Source organism: Falco peregrinus, chromosome 5 (genome assembly GCF_023634155.1).
Source record: "Falco peregrinus isolate bFalPer1 chromosome 5, bFalPer1.pri, whole genome shotgun sequence".
NCBI lineage: Eukaryota > Metazoa > Chordata > Aves > Falconiformes > Falconidae > Falco > Falco peregrinus.
Window position 1 is genome coordinate 19,944,636 of NC_073725.1, and position 18,473 is coordinate 19,963,108.

Below are 18,473 nucleotides of genomic sequence, written 5' to 3' on the forward strand. Positions count from 1 at the left end.
CCCAATGGGGGGGCGGCCTGCTCAGGGAGGGGGACGGACGGGCGGGCCGGGCAAGCGGCGTGCGGCGCGGGCGGCGCGAGCCGTGAGGCCTTTTCGTTCCCCGGCCCCCGGCCGCCTCCCCGCCGCATCGCCGGCTCCTTCCCTTGGGCCCTTCCCCCGGTCCCCGCTCGGTGCCACGGGGGCCCTCTGGTGCCTCTCCCGCCTCCTCTCCCCTCGGAGACCTGTTCGCCGGGACTAGCCGAGCAGCCGGCCTCCCCGCTTCCCGCTTCCCGCCCGCGGGCCCCTGTCGGCACCGATGGCCGGCGTGATCCGGCGGCTGGATGAAGCCGTGGTGAACCGCATCGCGGCCGGGGAGGTCATCCAGCGGCCGGCGAACGCCATCAAGGAGATGATAGAAAACTGGTAACGCGGGGGCCGAGGGAGCCGGGGCGGGGGCCGGGGGGGCTGAGAGGGGCGGGCCGAGGTGCCGGCAGCTCCCGGTGGGGTCCGGGGGTGCGTTGGGCGCTGAGGGGCGGGCAGAGCGCGCCCGGGGCCGCCCGCCGTCACGGAGGCTGCCTGGGGTTGCGCTGGGTTGGTTCTGCAGTTTGACGGGCCTCATTTGCTTTCAGTGTCGAGTGATCATTGGGTTATTTGTTTTGAAGATGAAGCCTGGGATTAAAATTGCTGCCGTTTCACTAGTAGCGACCTGTCGTCAGCTGCGTGAAACCCTGCGGCAGTCTGCAGCAGGTTTCGGTAACGGGAGGGAAGGCCAATTTACTTGTCGGACTGGACACCTACCTAATTGTTAAATTTCTGAAAGTTCTTCATAATTGTTATGGATGGCAGATTTAGAATATCACCGTAGTTAAAAGAAAAGGGAAGGAGACAGTAAAAGCTAATTTGAAACAGAATGGATTCCAGTATCGGTGATGAGTTGAGTAGAAACAATTTATCGCTTGTGTGAGGAAGAACTTTAAATCAGTTGTGTCGTCCTTTATTCTCTAGAATTGTTGTTCTCTAGAATGCTTTCTTTGTTTCTGCAGTTTGGATGCGAAAGCTACGAGTATCCAGGTAGTAGTTAAGGAAGGTGGTCTGAAGCTCATCCAGGTCCAAGATAATGGCTGTGGTATCAGAGTGAGTAAACAAAGCTGACAGCTGTATGCTGATGTTTAATGCTACCTTTTAAAAATGTTTCTGTTCTTGAAAAATGTTGGAAACAGAAAGTGACTATTACTTGTCCCTTTCACATAGAAAGAAGATCTGGACATTGTGTGTGAGAGATTTACTACAAGTAAACTGCAAAAATTTGAAGACTTGGCTAGTATTTCTACGTATGGTTTTAGGGGTGAGGTAAGCCCTTCATCAGGGTTTTGAAAATGTGCGTTGCTTGTTGTTACCCTGTTGTAGAGGAGTTTGCATACTGTCTCCTTCCCAATACTCTTTTCAGAAACTTCTGTTTTCTGAAAGAGCTTGCCATGTAAATACAGGTCAAAATACATTCCTATGTCTTTCAAGATTAGGAAGAGGTATATATTCTTTTTGCTTTCTGGAGGAAGTTTATTTCTTTTTTTAAAGTAAAACAAGGCCTGTCTTCTCAAATGCTGCTTAAGGAACCTACAGGTAAAAGACAAAGATTTTAGTGGAAAGTGAATCTTTGATGTCAGACGTTTGTCTAAATACCGTACTTAAAACTAAATGTTTGAAATGCACATTTGTTTTCCTTTGCTTTTGCTTTTAGTCAAGAGTTAGTATCTCTGACCCCTCAGATAGAGCCTGTGAGAACATGGAGAACTACTGTATGTAAGCTTGTCTGAAAGAACAGTCTAGGATGAGTTCTACTTTGCCCTCCAGATGGACAGCAAGATATATAAGTACGTTGCCTGTGCTCAGGTACATAGAGCCTTGCATTACTCCACAGAGTAGACCGAGGCCTCTCCTCGCACACTTTCAATTTAATCAGCTCCATGGCCAGTGGAGTTTGGTCCCGAGGATGGTTTCAGTAGGCATTGAGTTTTCCATGAAAAACATTGTGACCTAACTTTGTAAGAGAAGAACTTGGGCAGGGATGAGAAAGTAATGTCTAAAACTTTCCAGCTGCTTTTTGTTAATGTGAAAGAAAGAAAAAGGCACAGGTGTAATAGATTTGCAAATTTCTTTTAGTTAATGTTACATGGTTAGCTGCTTGCATTGTCAGAGATAATGAAGTGTTAGAAAAGCTAAAAGATGATCCTGAATAGAAGTCAGTGTTATAGGTACTAAAATTTATTAAAGCTTTATTGACCTGCAGTTTTCTTGTGAGGGTTTTTTTTACTTGCAAGTGCTCTATCAAAATTTAGTGATGCTTTTTAAAGTGTGGACACTCCTCAGTGGTCTCCAGAGCAAGGTTTACAAAGATGCTTTCTCTTTCTCTAGGCATTGGCTAGCATCAGTCATGTTGCCCATGTTACAGTAACGACTAAAACAGCTGACGGGAAGTGTGCATACAGGTATGCAGCCTGTTATCCAAGTGACTTCTGCTGCATGTAATAATGAACAGATGTATTTAATGCTCTTTGCTGTGCTCTTATTAAGGAGGAGGGTGGGGTAAGGAGTTAAGTGTTTCTGGGGTAGTTAACAAGAATGACCCAGAATGTAAGAAAACATAGTTGGAATGATTTTTAATTCCAGATTGTAAAGGTAAGCTTTAGCTAAACAATGTGTTTTAGAAGTTGGGGGGAGGGGAATGGGGAATCTTAAAGGGAATTCTACTTCCAACAGCCAGTGTAGGATAAACTTTTGCCTTTTTCTCCATTTCAGGATAAAATGATGTATGTACACAGCCAGCATGTCTTGCAAATTTTGTAAGACTCTTGAGCACAGGAACTTAGAACTTTGTTTGCTTTCTGCATGGTTCCTAATCTTATGCAAAAAAGGTTTTGAATATTCTTCTGAAAACTTAAAACTTTAAATATAAGCAAGCCTATCCATTAAATTTCTCCACTACTTTTAAGAGAAAGGGGGAGGGAAGAAGCTTTGCATCTTGGTTTTTCCAAAGACTCTATGAATATGGTCTATCTTGCATTAATTATGTGGGCTATGTGAGAGGGCAAAAAACGTATGCCCTTTGAAATTATGCATCTGTGTAACTTGCTGAAAGACCTACGTGGGTCAGAAATCTCTTATGCTCAAAATCTTGTTACAATCAAAAAGGAAACGCCTTACATGTAAAGTCATTAATTTCTTGCTAGTATAACTGAAGCATAAAGTCTAGTGGAAGAATGATTATCAGTCTAGGTCTAGCTATTAAAGAAAGGTAAAATACAATAATGCAGCCTTTACAGGAAATGTCTCAGTAATACAGTTTCAAAACACATATCCTGTTGTTTTTCCCCGTTTTCTCTGCTGTTATTCCCACTCTCCCATTGCCCCTCTGGGTCCTAGGGTCAGTTAAGGCAGTTTTCCTCTAGTAGAAAGGTCGTGTGTGTGTGTTGCAGCTAGTTGTCAGTGTTCCAGGTTCTTTGTTGGGAGGAATGTGGTGATGATACGGAATTGCTTTTGTCTCCTCCCTTTTGTCATCATCTGTCTGTCTGCACCCCTGTAAATCTAGATATCTAGTAACTTTTTTATTTTCTGCCTAGAGCTACTTACAGTGATGGAAAAATTAAAGCCCCTCCTAAACCCTGTGCTGGAAACCAAGGAACTCAGATCACGGTAGGTTTTTGTGCTTGTTCTCTCTTGTCCCTTTTCTGTTCCCTGGTCGTTATGCTCGCACCACTTATTGATGTGTATTAACATTGTAAGGTACATGACAGTATCACCTTGTAGAATATATTCCAAACGATGATGATGTGTGGGTTTGTTGGCTTCTTTTGTTGGTTGAGTGTGGTTTTTTTCCCTTCCTTCTGAGGATAGCACAGTCATTTACTATCAGAAATATTTCAGAATCCTTTTGGACTGCGGAAGGTATCAATGGACAGGATTACAAGAAGCTCAGAATATGGAGGAGTGGTCTACACTATAGGAGCTAGAGTGGGAGGATGAGGCCTGGCACAGGAAACTGCAGAACTGCTGTTTGTTTTTCAGTCATATCTTTTATATATCATACCAAGATTCAGATCTGGGTTGGGATTGGGACTGGCATTAGGATTATGAAGAATAAGGAGCTCACAGTGGGAAGGCGTGTGCATGTTGCACAGTGTAGGATGGAAAGTGGAAGCCTGGCCTAGGAGGCTGCAGGTGTGCGTTTGTCTTGCTGTGGGAGCATACACCCTGCAAGCTTCCCATGTCGGTGTTTAAGATAATGTGTCCTAAAAAAGAAGCTGAACTTTAAATTTCTGCCTTTCTCAATATAACAGAAAAATAATTTGCATATTGTTTAAATAGTGAAAATGAAGTTTAAGATGCCGTTTTAATTACATTAACAGCCTTGATTGCAGCAACTGGTTTAACGTTTATTTGCTTTGCATTCAAACAGTGTAATCGGCGAATCCACTGTCATCTGCAGTGGAAGGTACATAACTTGCACTGAAAAGTGAGCTGTAGAGTTTTTGTTATTATTGGTAAAAATACTGATGTAAAATTATTGGTAAAAATACCAATTTTTACCTATTGGTAAAAATACTGGTACTTGAAAACACACATTTCTCTGGAGTTCAATTTGTTAGGTGAACCTAAGCAGGTAAAGAATAAATTGAATGTTGATCTTTCATAAGCTAAAGTATTCTCAGAAATTTTTGTAGTACCTATTAAGATGCATTTAGATTAACTATATAGTAAGAGGAGATTTTAAAAATTACTTTTAATTTTGAACCTTTTCTCTATAGGTTGAAGATCTCTTTTACAATGTAAACACAAGGAGGAAAGCTTTAAAAAATCCAAATGAAGAATATGCAAAAATACTAGAAGTCGTTAGCAGGTAGACTGAAATAGGAGGCTCCAATTTCTTATACTGCCATGAGGATTACTGTTTTTTTTCAGAGCAACCGGCATGTGTGTGTTTGGTGTCATTCTTTTTGTTATTGCTTTTGGGTTTTTTAACTATTTGTCAGTGTACTGACAAATCATTTGTCCAGCTTGATAAGGAAAATCCAGAGGGGAAACAGTGTATTCAGTCTGACAACTATTAGTAAGAATTGCAGCAAACAAATGCTGATAGACTTGAATGAGTAAACTCTCAATGCACTTGGGCTGGATGGAATCAAAGTAAAAACTGTGCAGGAGCATTGAGATTTGGCTGAATATGAAAAAGCTGAATAGTGATTTCAAGTCCTTGGGAGGGGGAAATAAATCCCTTTAGTTACCAGATGTTCCCTTCCAGGATCCCTTTGTTGCATCTTGTGCGATGTGCAGAGCCTTTGCAAGCAGGATCTACACAGTTTAACCAAAATAACTGCTTTACGCTTTCAGTAAACACAAAAACTAGCAAAGAGTAGCAAGACTGTATGCTAAGTGTTAGTCTGCCCCCAAAACGAGCTACTTAAGGGTCTTTACTGGCCAAGCAGACTTCAGCCAGGACGTGAAGGGTCAGGTCCCCCTGCTCTGTGGAACAGGCTGATCCAAAGTCTCAACAAGTTACAGGCTTCCAACACTGGTGTTTGGTTAAACGGCATTAGGATTTTACATATTTTCATTTTGGTTCTTTTTCTTCTTGAATTTTTGAGTTACTAACCGTCCTGGCTACAACAGTCTAACCTCTCTGCATTTTCAAGTTTCTCATCTTGCAAGGTTCTATGGTACGTTCTTTCTCACAACTTAGCAACTTCCCTAGAAGTTTGAGCCAAGATTAAGCAGCTGTAGTGTATCAAACATGGTGCTGGGATCACAGACAGCTGAGCTGTCTGCGCAGGGGGAGTTAAAAGGGAGAGCCAGCTGTTCTTCCGATCCTTCCCCACAGTAGTTGAGACTTTATTCTGTTACACTGAGGAGGTTTTGCTCTTGTTCTAGTTAAACCTATGCAGTGACACAGAACTAACCAGGTCTGCAGAAGCTGATCAGTTGTGGATTTTTTTGAGAAATAAGCTAAGCTGATCCTTGAATTTCATATGGTTACAGGCAAGTTATAAATAGAAATCACTTATTTTTATAGCTGTTTAGTCTACAAAAGCCCAATTTGGCTCAAATCATGTTTTTGTGTAATAGGAAATGAAATTGTTTGCCCCTGTTACTAGCTGCTTTTCAGCATTCAGGGAAAGTAACCTTTTCTTTTACATACTGCAGCCGTATATTTACCTGTTTTTCAGGTATGCCATCCATAATTCAGGCATCAGCTTTTCAGTTAAAAAGGTATGTAAATAAAATTTTTATAACTTCACTGTGTGTCTATATATGTGTGTGTGTATATAATGTGTGTATCTGCAAATGCCAGACGACTTGCGCTGCGCTTTCTGCAGTGGGAATAGTGTATACAGCCTTCCATTGTACTGAAATGTTGAAGGGTACGTTGATGCAGTTTGGACAGAAAACATATTACTTAAAAGTGAGCAAGACAAAAATATATTTGTCGGGAGTTTGGAGTTTTCTGTGGGGTCAATGTTTTATTTTGTTCTAGCTTTATGAGCTGTTGCAGCTTCTTTTGGGAGTCTGGTTACTGCATGAAGGAGGACGGGATAGACCACCTTCGTTCTCTGGCATTCTTGAAAATTTATTGAACTACTTACGTTCCTTACTTTCAAAGATGGATTTACTAGCCTGAATGGGTCTAACGTGATTAGCAAATCTTGTAATCCTGTGCCATTTACTATCTATTGTTTTTCTGAACACAAATAAGTAAATAATAATACAAAACACTGTAATGCTGTTATGTCCCATGCCTTTGTGTTAGAAACGTTAAGCTGAACGTATTGCTAACATTTCAGCCAGAACTGTGAATTGATGAATACTCCTTTCTGCTCTCTTTAGCAAGGTGACACAGTGTCAGATGTTAGAACCTTATCAAATGCCTCAACGGTGGACAACATTAGGTCCATCTTTGGAAATGCTGTTAGCAGGTAGGTTGATGTCAGTTTCCCGTTGACAGGAAGTTTTCCAGTAAATCTCCCTCCCCTTTCTCTTTTAAAGAACACAGGCTGTGCTAACTTTTCCTGCTTCCTTCAAGGTGAATTACAGGGAAGAGGGAGTGTTGCAATAATAGAGCTGTCCCTTGTCTTGCAGAATGTGTGACTTTTTTTTAATATATCAAAGGAAAGAGGGAAGTTGCAGAGCTGTTCCTTTAATGCACTAAAAGGGAACGATCTGCTTGTAACTTTCTCTGTGCTCATTTAAATAGAGCAAGCTGTACCTGTGTTCTCCACGAGTTCCTAGCCTCTTCCTATGGCGTGAAAATCTACCACTTCTTACTGCAGTCTGCTGTCTGATACATTTCGAAGTCTCCTCAAATTCATTTTTCTAAAATCTTATGGTTTAGTATCTGGACAAAAGCTGCGTTAGTTGAGGCTGAGTAAACCAGGCAGGAAAGTTAAACGCAAATAAAACCAATCATTTTTTGAAAATGATCTGCCACTTATAGGAAAAATCTGTCATAAGACATTCAGCTGTAAAGAACTCATTGAATGGAATTGTGAAATGGGTTTGCCCCACCAGTACTTGGGTGTCAATTTGATTCTGTTACTAAAGTCACACTTCACATGTAAGGAGTGTAACTTTTAATACATGGAAACACCTTTATGAATCACAGCGAACTACAGAGGCTTTTTAGTGATAAGGTTTGCAGTCATGTTTGTATTTCTGTAACGCGTTTGGTTTTGTCCACTACTATGCTTGTTTGGTGTTTTTTCCATTGTACAGTTCTGAATAAATTGTCCATTTCAACCTAAATGCTCTGATCATGTTTTTAAGCAAAACTTTTTTTTACCCAATTTAAGATGGTGGTTAGTCTAGCTTGTTATTTTGACTTAAAAAATTAACACAAATAAAAATGGCATTCAGTATATATTGAGGTTGAATTGGAAATAAATAGCCTATAAGCCTTTTCGATGTTAACTTTAGTTGGTGCAATGCCTTGCTAGAGAGCTGTGCTCACAAACTACCAGAGCAGGTTTCCTTGACTAATGGATCATGAAAGTTGTAAAAACTATTACGAAAATTGTTAATCTTAGGATCTGTATGAGTGATCAAAAATTTTTTATATATTTTTATGACTTCATGATAGCCCACCAGTAAATATTAGACTGCAAAAATGGACAGAGTAGTTCAAGAAAAAGAATGTTCATCCCTAGATGCTGACAATTTTGAAGTGTCCTTGTCTATCACCATCAATGACTTAGTGAATGTGTATTAGAATTATCAATAGATGTTTATAATATTATGCATAGTGTGATATGTTAAGGTACTAAAAAGATAATCGTATTATTAGTTTATGCTTACTCAGAAGAAACAATGCAATTCAGGATAAAGAATTTTGTGGTTCAGCAATGAATATTTGAACTCTTAAATAATTCTGATGTTTTAATTAACTGTGTTATAAATAGAACATAGAATAGTATATTGCTACTCGTGGGTACTGTTTGGAATTTGTGTCAACAGAAGAATTCATTTTTTCTCTGTGTTTCTGTCAAACTGTCAATAGGGAACTCATAGAAGTGGGCTGTGAAGAAGCAAGTCTGGCTTTTAAAATGAAAGGCTACATCACAAATGCAAACTACTCTGTGAAGAAATGTATATTTTTACTCTTCATAAACCGTAAGTTTTTTTTTAAAAAGCAGCATTTTGTACAGTCATGTGTTGCTTACATAATCAGAAGAACAGAACTTTCTGAAGAATTAAAAAATGTGTCAGTGTTCTTAAATACATTGAAGAATAAGTATTAAAGTTAATTGTAGAACTTTAAGGTGGTTTTCTATTTGTAATGTGCATTATGCTTTGCACTCTAAATAGTGGAAAGCAGCCAAGACTGGGCCTAAAGAAACTGAACTTGTGCAGCATCAAGGTTGTGATTGTGTCCTGCCAACTTACAGACTGGTCTCTCCATTCTGTAGCAATGTTGGCAACAGACCTTGAGCAGATGAAATAAAGAAAAGTAGTCTAGTTATTTCAGTATCTGTAGAAAAAAATACTTCTAAATACAAAACACACTCTGAAGATATTGCCTGTTCCTGGTTTTATATGGAGAACGAATAGGTCTCGGGGAGGCGGGGTGGGAAACAGGTCTAACAGGTGCCCTTTGAAGATACGAAGCATGAAGGTGTTGGTCTGGAGGAGGAGTTGGGCACTGTGCAGTGTATTCCAGTGGGGCTCTGAAAATTGCGTTTTGTTCTGTTTCAGATCGATTGGTAGAGTCAGCCGCTTTGCGGAAAGCCATAGAAACTGTGTATGCTGCTTATTTGCCAAAAAGTACGCATCCATTCCTATACTTAAGGTAAAGTAATAGGAAGAAGTAGCCTTTTAATACTATCTTGTAGAAAATAGCTAGGGTGAGTAGGTTCAGAAGGACATTTGTGTTCCTTATAGTAGTGTTAAGCATTGCACTGAGGTAATTAATTTCCAGACGGTAGAATTCTTAAGACAGGCCTTATTTTCAGAAGTAGTGAGTGTCTATAATTTCAGCTTAAGTCCTTTCATGTGAACTCAGGAGACACTGCAAGTAAAAGATATTTCTAAAACCTGGTTTCTGTAGTAGTACAGTGGAGCGGTTGGTTTATGTTTATCTATGTAAGCTCATTTTGGCAAGTTTGTAATAGAGTTCTTCAGATGATTTTTTTTTTTTTAATACACCAAACAAATACCAAACCAAAAATAGCAGGTTTCAGGACCATTTGGACTTCTTTGCGTAAAGTAATGGCCCCGAGCCTGACAAATTTTGAACTGAATCAATTTGTGCCTTCTCTTCCATCCCTGGGAAATTTCAGGTTAAATTCTAAATTTTTTTCCAGCCTGGAAATAGCCCCTGAGAACGTAGATGTGAATGTGCACCCTACAAAACATGAGGTCCACTTCCTTCATGAAGACAGTATTCTAGAGCGTGTGCAACAACACATAGAGAGCAAGTTACTGGGCTCCAATTCTTCAAGGATGTATTTCACTCAGGTGAGAACATGTTTGAAGTGACGGCAGCATTTTAACTGTTGTGGATATGTTTACTCCATTCAGTAGTACAATCTGTGCCGTGATGAATAGTCATCGGTGTGTCGCTGGTAGCTTGATCTTTGCTTTATGTTTCAGGGATGAAATTGCTTTAATATGCCAATGTTAACAATGTGGCAAAAGAGACAAAAAGTGTATTGAAGACATTTTAAATACAGTTCTGTCGAGTATCTGATTAGCCTTTTTTGATTTTATAAATATGTTAGCCTTCACACATGGTAAATGTTTTTTTATTCTGCCCCAGTTTATGTGATTGAGGAAACTGTTCTATTTCAGACAACACTCTGGATTTAATCTAACCAGAAAGAGAATCAAGAAGACTTCCTAATCTCTTTTATGTAGAGCATAATGTAAGAATTATAACTAAAAAAAATCTTTAAAAAAACCCCCAAACCCCACGTTTTGTGATTTTTAATTTTTACATTAAAGATTTCCCCTTTGAAACAAAGGAATGCTAAGTAATGATTTTGTTAAGTGCCAAGATGATGACATGGGTGCTATTTGGATAGCAAGTGCAAAGCTGTTTAAGTAGTTGATGCTGTGTTTGTGGAGCTTGAAAATGACTTGCCTCTGAGCAGTAAGATGCTGTGAGAAGTGTGACTGATCTTTGTTTTCTCGCTGAATCTCTTCTCTTTGCTTCCCTACATCTGAATGAAGACATTGCTGCCAGGAGCCGACTGTTCTTCCAATGAGGTGGTAAAATCAGCAGCAAACCCTTCTGTGGCTACCAAAGGAACTGGTGATAAAGTTTATGCGCACCAGATGGTCCGCACTGATTCCCGAGAGCAGAAACTGGATGCTTTTCTTCAGCCAGTGAACAACCGCCCAAGTACAGGCCCCACTGAAGCTGCGACAGAGGTTAACGCAGGACCTGCGGTGGCTGTGGTCAGGTCACAGGATGCTGAAATGGAAGATGTCAGTGATCTAGTTGAAATGGCTGATGTTCAGGAGGGTGCAGCGCTGTGGGGGGGGCCAAGTGAGAGCGGCCATTTGTCTCCCAAGGCAGCGCGTCCTCGGTAAGACTCATCTTTCCTACGGTCATGCAAAGCTACCTATGTATTTCATGGCATGGCCCTGCAACTGAAGATTTTTCAGATCTCTTCTGACTTCCGCTTTTTCAGAAGGAAAAACTTTCCTAGAATAACCTTCCATGGCATTTTTTTGAGAAACTAATTTCGTCTGTGAACTGTATATTACATAACTTGTGGTAAACTGTGTAACTGGAATGGGATTTCCATGCATACTGAAAGGCAGGCAGCAGTATGAAAAATTACATTAGCTTTAGTTTTGGGAGGTCAGGCTGATTTGCCTCTTTGGAGGCCCTCCTTTTGTGGGGGGATAGAAACTACATCACTGAAGTTTGCAGGCATTATGCTGCTAAAGAGAAAAGTGCTATAATCTTTTTATAGCTCCTGCAGGAGCCATTATTAGAGGCCAAAGCCTTCTGAATCCTACCCCCACCCCCTCACCTCCTGCCCAGTATTACAGAAAAAATGGTTATGAAAAAAATACTTAGAAATATCAACATTTTTTGTTGTGTCCTTTACAGCCCGTTGCTTGGTGCTTAAACAACAGATGTCTGATGTGATCGGTATTAGGGAGTTGTAAGTTCTCTTATGAACTACCTTTTCCTAACAAATTAGGCTTCTAGAAGTCAAATAAAACAGCCTGTCTTTCTAGGAAGTTTTGGGAAACTTTCTACATTTCCTGTGTTAACATACAGCATGTGAACTGAGCATCCCATCTGTTGGTGTGTTTTGCCCAAGTATCGAATTTAACGTAATTTCTTTTGGTTTGGTACCGCAGAAAGAGACCACGGGAAGATGCGGACATAGACATGGAGAAGGATGACACCAGGAAGGACATGACTGCTGCCTGCACCCCTAGAAGAAGAATTATCAACTTGACCAGTGTATTGACTCTCCAGGAGGAAATCAGTAACCAGGCCCATGCAAGTAAGCAAGCCTTTTGCTTCTTGAGATTGTTGTTACTCCACCAACTAAATATGATTGTTTGAACTGCTGAGGAAAAAGTGAATTAAAAGGTGGCCCAGTCACAGACACCTCACTGTGCTGTTAAGCGAGTTTTTAACAGAAACATTTGTTAAGTGTCAAGGGCCAAACTTTGACTGGGCAGCTCCTGTACTGAGCCACACTGGAGGACTGTTTTAAACACTTTCCTGTACCTTGTGACTTGATCAACGTTTTATGCATCCTAAATCTCTTGCAAACCTTAACTTGCATCATAATTAATAACATATAAAATCACAGCTTGAAAAGCTACATTATTTTCTAATTTTCAAACAAAAATGGCAGCTACGATGTGGTCATTACAGAAACCTTGCTTAGTCACACGACTGCAAAGTAGACTGGGATAGGCTTGACGGTCATAGTTTTTATTTACTACTTTTGCTTTTCATTTCCATTTCTGTCTGTCCCACTTCACGAAATGATGATGAGCCTGGTAAAATACAATTTTCTCTTCTGGTAAGAGTTGTTTTAGAAAAAGATAAAAGGCTTGCAATTTTTCCTAGGGTTGCTTCCTTCTTAACTTGTATAGTCGACTTTAGTCATACTGAGTCACATGAATTATTCAGTTAGTCTAAATGTTGGGAACCTTGTGTTCTGGGGGTTTTGTTGAATTTATTTCTGTTTTTCTGGTAGTAAGAATTGGGGATGCTCCACAGCTAAAAAGGCTAGAGTAACAGACATCTGTAATAAATAACTTTTATCAATTACTAAAAATCTTGATCTTTAAAAAACATGTGCTTACACTTTACTTGTGCTGCACAAAACGTCCTGCATTAGACTGTTAATTCTGTATCTGACTGTCACCATTTAAATACTAAAATCAGTTGTCCCTGAGCCATAAAATGTCCAAATGTGCCTCAAAAGACACAGTAGAACTTGTGCAGCAGCTTGAGGTTGTGTCTTGTCTTCACGTGTGTAAGAATAAGAAATACATACAAGAGACCTCTGCAAGAAAGAAAAGACTTTTCTCGCGATACTGTGTTCCTTTGGGAAAGGTAACAGTGGAATTTGGGTAGTGTAGTGCTTTGTACGTGTGGTGACTGCAGCTCCAAGCTCCTGTTAAGGAAGCTGCTCCCAAGGACTGCAGCTAGTGACTTTTGTTGTGGAGTGTCTAAAACGAACTCTGATTTTGGAACCTGACTTCCCATACTTTTTAATATACGTAAGTGAGAAAGCCAGAAACTTAGTTTGGGAGAGAAATAAATTACAGGCCTGTTCTATCCCACTTCCAGAATTTAGTCTGACAGTGCTGGGTTTTGGTGCAAAGTTGTTTTACATCTGCAGTTTTCTTTGAAGTGTGTCTGTGCTCCCTTACTAATCTCCTGTGGCTGGAAATGAATTCTGAAAGGCTATTGAGGTCAAAATAGAGGTGACTGTTTGGGTTTGTTTGTTTTTTTTTTTCATTGTTTGCATTTTAACTGTTACATAACTATTCTCACTTCTGGTTTGATATATCTGTATGTGAGCACACAAATGATTGGCATTTCAAAATGTGGGTAAGGAGCAGCATCGGTGTAGTAGTGACTGAACAATAATCTGAGACTTTGATGCTGAAAAGACACAAACCATTCGACTAAATAAATTAGGGCAGGCTTGCAGATATGAAATTATATCCTTCTGTTTCTTCCCCACCCCTTCAATTGTTCCAGATCTTCAGGAGATGCTACGTGATCACTCTTTTGTTGGCTGTGTCAGTCCTCAGTGGGCTCTGGTCCAGTATCAGACAAAACTCTATCTTCTCAATACCACAAAACTCAGGTAAAGCAGCTGTTAAACTTGTTGGCAGTTGAAGTAAGTATCAATTACCAAGCTAATTAGAAGAAGGAAAGAAATGACAGGAAAACCAACATCGGTTCTAGTCACCTGTTTGAGTAGTCATGAGGCTAAAGATGAAGCAATCGGTTCAGAACAGCAGAAACAAGCCTGGCACGCTTGGGCAGAGTCCTAGGGAATCACTGTAATTAAAATGCCAGCGACTGTATTGTGGGCTGGCAGGCTGGGGGAAGGGAAGGGAGAGGTTTATTTGCTTCCCGATTGTCTACAGCAGCAGCACAGGGTATAAAGATGAGCAAGCAGCCCCTTCCAAAAAGTTCCATAAAACGCTGTATCCAGTTAAGAGAAGCTGCAGGACATGGTTGTAACACAAAGTGTCTGGTTTTGCATAGGTGGACTTACAGGACCAGCCACATAAATTTTGTAACAAGTAAGAGAATATACGCGAGGTAGACATATTGTATCAATTCCCAGGCTCCTGGGCACCTCCTGCAGTGCTGCAAAGGAGTGAAGAGCTTATCTGGGAATAAACTGATAGCAGCTGCAGGCTTGAGCGTGTAACATTTCTGCACCCATGTGGCTGATGATGTCAGAAACCAAGAAATAGACTTAATTGTAAACATCTAGATAGTGCATGTGAATCTTAAACTGTTTAGTTAAAGACCTTTGCTAATACGGATATGTATGCCTGACGTTTCCAAGATAAGCCTTACTTACCCCTCTGAAATTACTGTAACTTGGAGATACATGATCCTGTCCATATAACTAATTTTTGTACTTCAATTTAGCCAAGAACTCTTCTACCAAATACTTATTTATGACTTTGCAAACTTTGGAGTCTTAAGGTTGTCTGTAAGTATAATTTTACATTATATCCTCTACAAAAAGTGGTTTTTTAAATTTATTTACAATAAGCCTGTCCTTTCAGACAAATGCATAGTTGTACAGGTTGGGTTTTGTCCACTGCAAAAGTGGTGTTTCATTTCTTTTACAGTGAGAATAGAACGTACAAAACTGTTAGTAATTTTGTAGTTGCTACTCTAAGTTGTCCTCCTGACTACTTGTTAGTCGTGTCACTTCTAGATATTCACCAAGCTTTGCTGTGGCTTTTTACATTGGGACAGATAATTCATTTGAATACAGAATTTATCAGTAATAGTGTTGATTGCTACATTTATCTTGTGAATATCACAGTACTTTGCAGGGATGTAATCCTGTGCAGTTCACATCAGAAAGAAATTCATACTTTTTAGACTGTGATAAGCAGAACTGTTTGCTCTACAGGCCAGAAACAGTCTATTACAATTAGTTCATACGTGAAGGAAGAAGCTATAGATTTTCAGTAGTGTGTTGATCATTAACAACAGTTTTGCCGCCTCCGTTTCTAGGAGCCAGCTCCTTTGTATGAGCTCTCAATGCTTGCTTTAGAGGATCCTGAAAGTGGCTGGACAGAAGAAGATGGCCCAAAAGAAGGGCTTGCTGAGTACATCGTGGAGTTCCTGAAAAAGAAGACTGAAATGCTGAAAGATTATTTTTCTTTTGAAATTGATGAGGTGACTGCTGCTGTTACTTCTGACAGTAAATGACTGGTGGACTTAGGTTATGGTTGGACTTGACCTTAAGGTCTTTTCAGACCTAAATGATTCCACATTTTGGTAACAGATAACTGTAGTACTCTGCTTACAGTGCTGACTATCACCAAGAACTAGCTCCAGTAAGATTTAGGTGGCTTACCCCGTTCATTAAAAATGCTCAGGACTTACGCTGTTTTAGAAGGCATAATTCAGGCATTGCTTCCAGAACTAGAGTGCAGATCTCTTATCCAACAAGATGCAGCTTAACCAGCTCTCTGGAGCAGCACCATTGTTCTCCATGTCTGGGGTTGGTTTTGTGTGGCCCGACGAATCCCTTAATCTATACAAAACCAAACAGCTTCAAGTGTCATAGAACCCAGACAGCTGACTCTGATCTTTTCTTGTGAAGTGGGATCGGAGTGGTCAGTGGCTGGAGGTAGAGGAGGCAGCTGAATTCAGGTCTTTGAGCTGAGCGGCTTAAATCCAGGCCTCGCCACCACTAACCCTCTTCCTGCAATGTCTGCCTGGCATCAGGCTTTAAAAACTTTTAACTTCAGGTACTCCAAAGGCTCACTATGTTTGGCAAGAATCGGTCGTACAATAAGTAACAGTTTTGGTGCATTTACTGCCACAAAGAACATGCTGGGTTTTGTTTTGTTGTGTTTTGTTTGTGTGTGGTGTGGTTTTTTATGTTGTTTTTTTTTACTGAAGCAGCAGCATTGCCTTGCAGGAAGGAAACCTTATGGGGTTACCGCTGCTTATAGACAACTATGTTCCGCTGCTGGAAGGACTGCCTATGTTCATCCTTCGTTTGGCCACAGAGGTATAGTCTCTGAATGATTTTTATTAATTCACAAATGACTCTGTTTAGGAAAGAATGAGGTGAATCAAATTATTCATCAGAAGCTGCAAAGCAAAGGCTGGATTTGGTTAAATGCACTGCTACATGCTCTGGCCACTTTTGCTGTGGTGGCTGATTAGTGCTTTGCCTCTGCATTCATAACTGCTGACTGAATGAATGTGTATTTTGATTTGAAAGCCTGCATTTCTACTGTGGTCGTGGTTGTTCTGTGCCTTTACCTTATCAGCACAAAACCAGCCAAGACCTTATTTATTATGATTTTTCCATATTAAGAATCTCTGTCAAGTCTCTGCCTTCTCTTTCTTCTAACAGGTAAACTGGGATGAAGAAAAGGAATGCTTTGAAAGCCTGAGTAAAGAATTAGCTATGTTCTACTCCATTAGAAAGCAATATATAATAGATGAAGCCAACCCAACAAACTCTCAGGTACAAGAACATCTGACTAATCACATGAACAAACAACTAACATCACTTAGGAAACTTCTTTCAACTACAGACTTCTAGTCCCAGCTCTGCTTTCAGTGAGTCAAAGTAGCAGCGTGGCAAGATTCTGAAAGAACGCGGCTTAAGTTTTCTGAAGTTTATATGTACTAAGAGAAGCTTTTAACTTTGGGTATCATGGTGTTCTGAATATTACAACAGTCCTCGGCCTCTGAGTTTGGGATGTATTTTTTTAACCTGCTGAGTTAGGACAGATAGCTGTAGAAGAACAGGGATGCGTGTAAATTAAAACAGTTTGCTTAATCATTCAGTTAAGGTAGCCCATTCTGTAAGTGACTTCCCAGAGCTTAAAATTAGCTTGACTGTATAGAACAGCCATCTCTAATACTAGCAGCATTTTAGTATCACTGCAGTCTTACATAATAAAGTTTCTTAAGGCACACTCTCCTCCAGTAAAAGAGAATGTCAGTTTAATTTTGTCCTTTTGTTCCCCACCCCGCTCTGTATTTCAGAATGAAGATTCTGACTCCGGTTCATCAACATGGAAATGGACTGTGGAACATGTACTTTACAAAGCTTTCAGGACTCATCTTCTACCTCCTAAACATTTCACAGAAGATGGGAACATTTTGCAGCTTGCTAACCTGCCTGACCTGTATAAAGTTTTTGAGAGATGTTGAGCAAGTAGTTATTACAGACTGGTGCATATTTGAAAAAACATTCATGCTACGTTCTGTTTTACTTAGCAGAGGATAAAGCTGGAATCTTGACGGAGCAAAGAAAAAGAGGGTATTTAATGTCACACTAACATGACAGCAAATGGTCTATTTTCCTTGTTGATCAAAGAATAAAAAAAAATTGGTTTAGCTATTTTACCCACATATGAAACAGGGCATCTCATTTACCTCGATATACAGAGAACCTAAAGCATGCACCACAGAAAGAAAACATGCAGGTTTAGGAGAGGCTTGCAAAATTTTTACCTTACATTTGCTATATTCATGGTTGCTATAACAAAACATACCTACCTGCCCCACCAAGGATTGGCTGTCACTAGTGCAGGTGGTTCGTTGTGCTTTATAGCTCATGGTTTTGGATTAATTCCCCTTTCCTAATTTTTCTGAGTACTGAACTGCAAGAGGAAGAGGTGGCATTTCTTAGATTTCCAGAGGAACTCCATGTTGCAGCTGGAGGAAGGTGTTCAAATCAAGTCTGAACTCGGATCATCCCAGTTGTGTTTTTCTCATTGAGTTTAATATTTGGTTAGGCACATTCCAGCACTGTTAAATGACAGTTTGTTCTAATGATTTATTCTTACCTGCATAGTCTGAAACAGGTCTTGAATATTCTGAAGTAATGTAAGTGGTAGACTTGATTTTGGCTTATTTTTTTCATCTAGCAGCCACAGAAGAGAATTTTAAAAATAGCAGGCTAGAGGCAATGTAACCACTTGCTGCCTTTGCTGTCTATTGGTCTTTGATGGAGAGTACCTTATCTTTTAGTCATACACTTACTTACAGAACGTTCCTTGGAGCAAAAGGTAGGTGATTTTACTGTAAGGCTTGATAGCAACTGAAGTGAAATAAGATAGCTAGTGCCAGAACATCTTGCAGACTTCAACAGTAGCACTTTCACCTCCCTCTCCTCCTCTCCCTTCCCTTTGTACTGCCCCCTGAAGGGTCTTTATTCAGTACTGCAGCCTCTGCTCCAACAGGACAACTGCAACTGCGCAGGACCCTGTCCGTGACAAGCCTGCTT

General features: G+C 40.2%; 1 protein-coding gene across 3 annotated transcripts; it reads left to right on the top strand.

Annotated features, from left to right (window-relative positions):
• On the top strand, positions 1–17,590 carry MLH1 (mutL homolog 1). Of its 3 annotated transcripts, XM_055804260.1 has the most exons (19): positions 1–402; positions 1,023–1,113; positions 1,231–1,329; positions 2,392–2,465; positions 3,597–3,669; positions 4,782–4,873; positions 6,198–6,240; positions 6,856–6,944; positions 8,522–8,634; positions 9,217–9,310; positions 9,825–9,978; positions 10,693–11,051; positions 11,842–11,990; positions 13,715–13,823; positions 14,627–14,690; positions 15,227–15,391; positions 16,143–16,235; positions 16,587–16,700; positions 17,228–17,590. In XM_055804260.1, the coding sequence occupies exons 1-19, from the start codon at positions 296–298 to the stop codon at positions 17,393–17,395; spliced, it is 2,250 nt and encodes a 749-aa protein (XP_055660235.1). In that variant the 5' UTR covers positions 1–295; the 3' UTR covers positions 17,396–17,590. The 3 variants fall into 3 exon arrangements, with proteins under 3 accessions (XP_055660235.1, XP_013158583.2, XP_027649374.2); XM_013303129.3 differs by lacking the exons at positions 1–402; positions 1,023–1,113; positions 4,782–4,873 and having other exon boundaries at positions 1,264–1,329; XM_027793573.2 differs by lacking the exons at positions 1–402; positions 1,023–1,113; positions 1,231–1,329; ... (3 more) ...; positions 6,198–6,240; positions 9,217–9,310.
• The last annotated feature ends 883 nt before the right edge of the window (positions 17,591–18,473 follow it).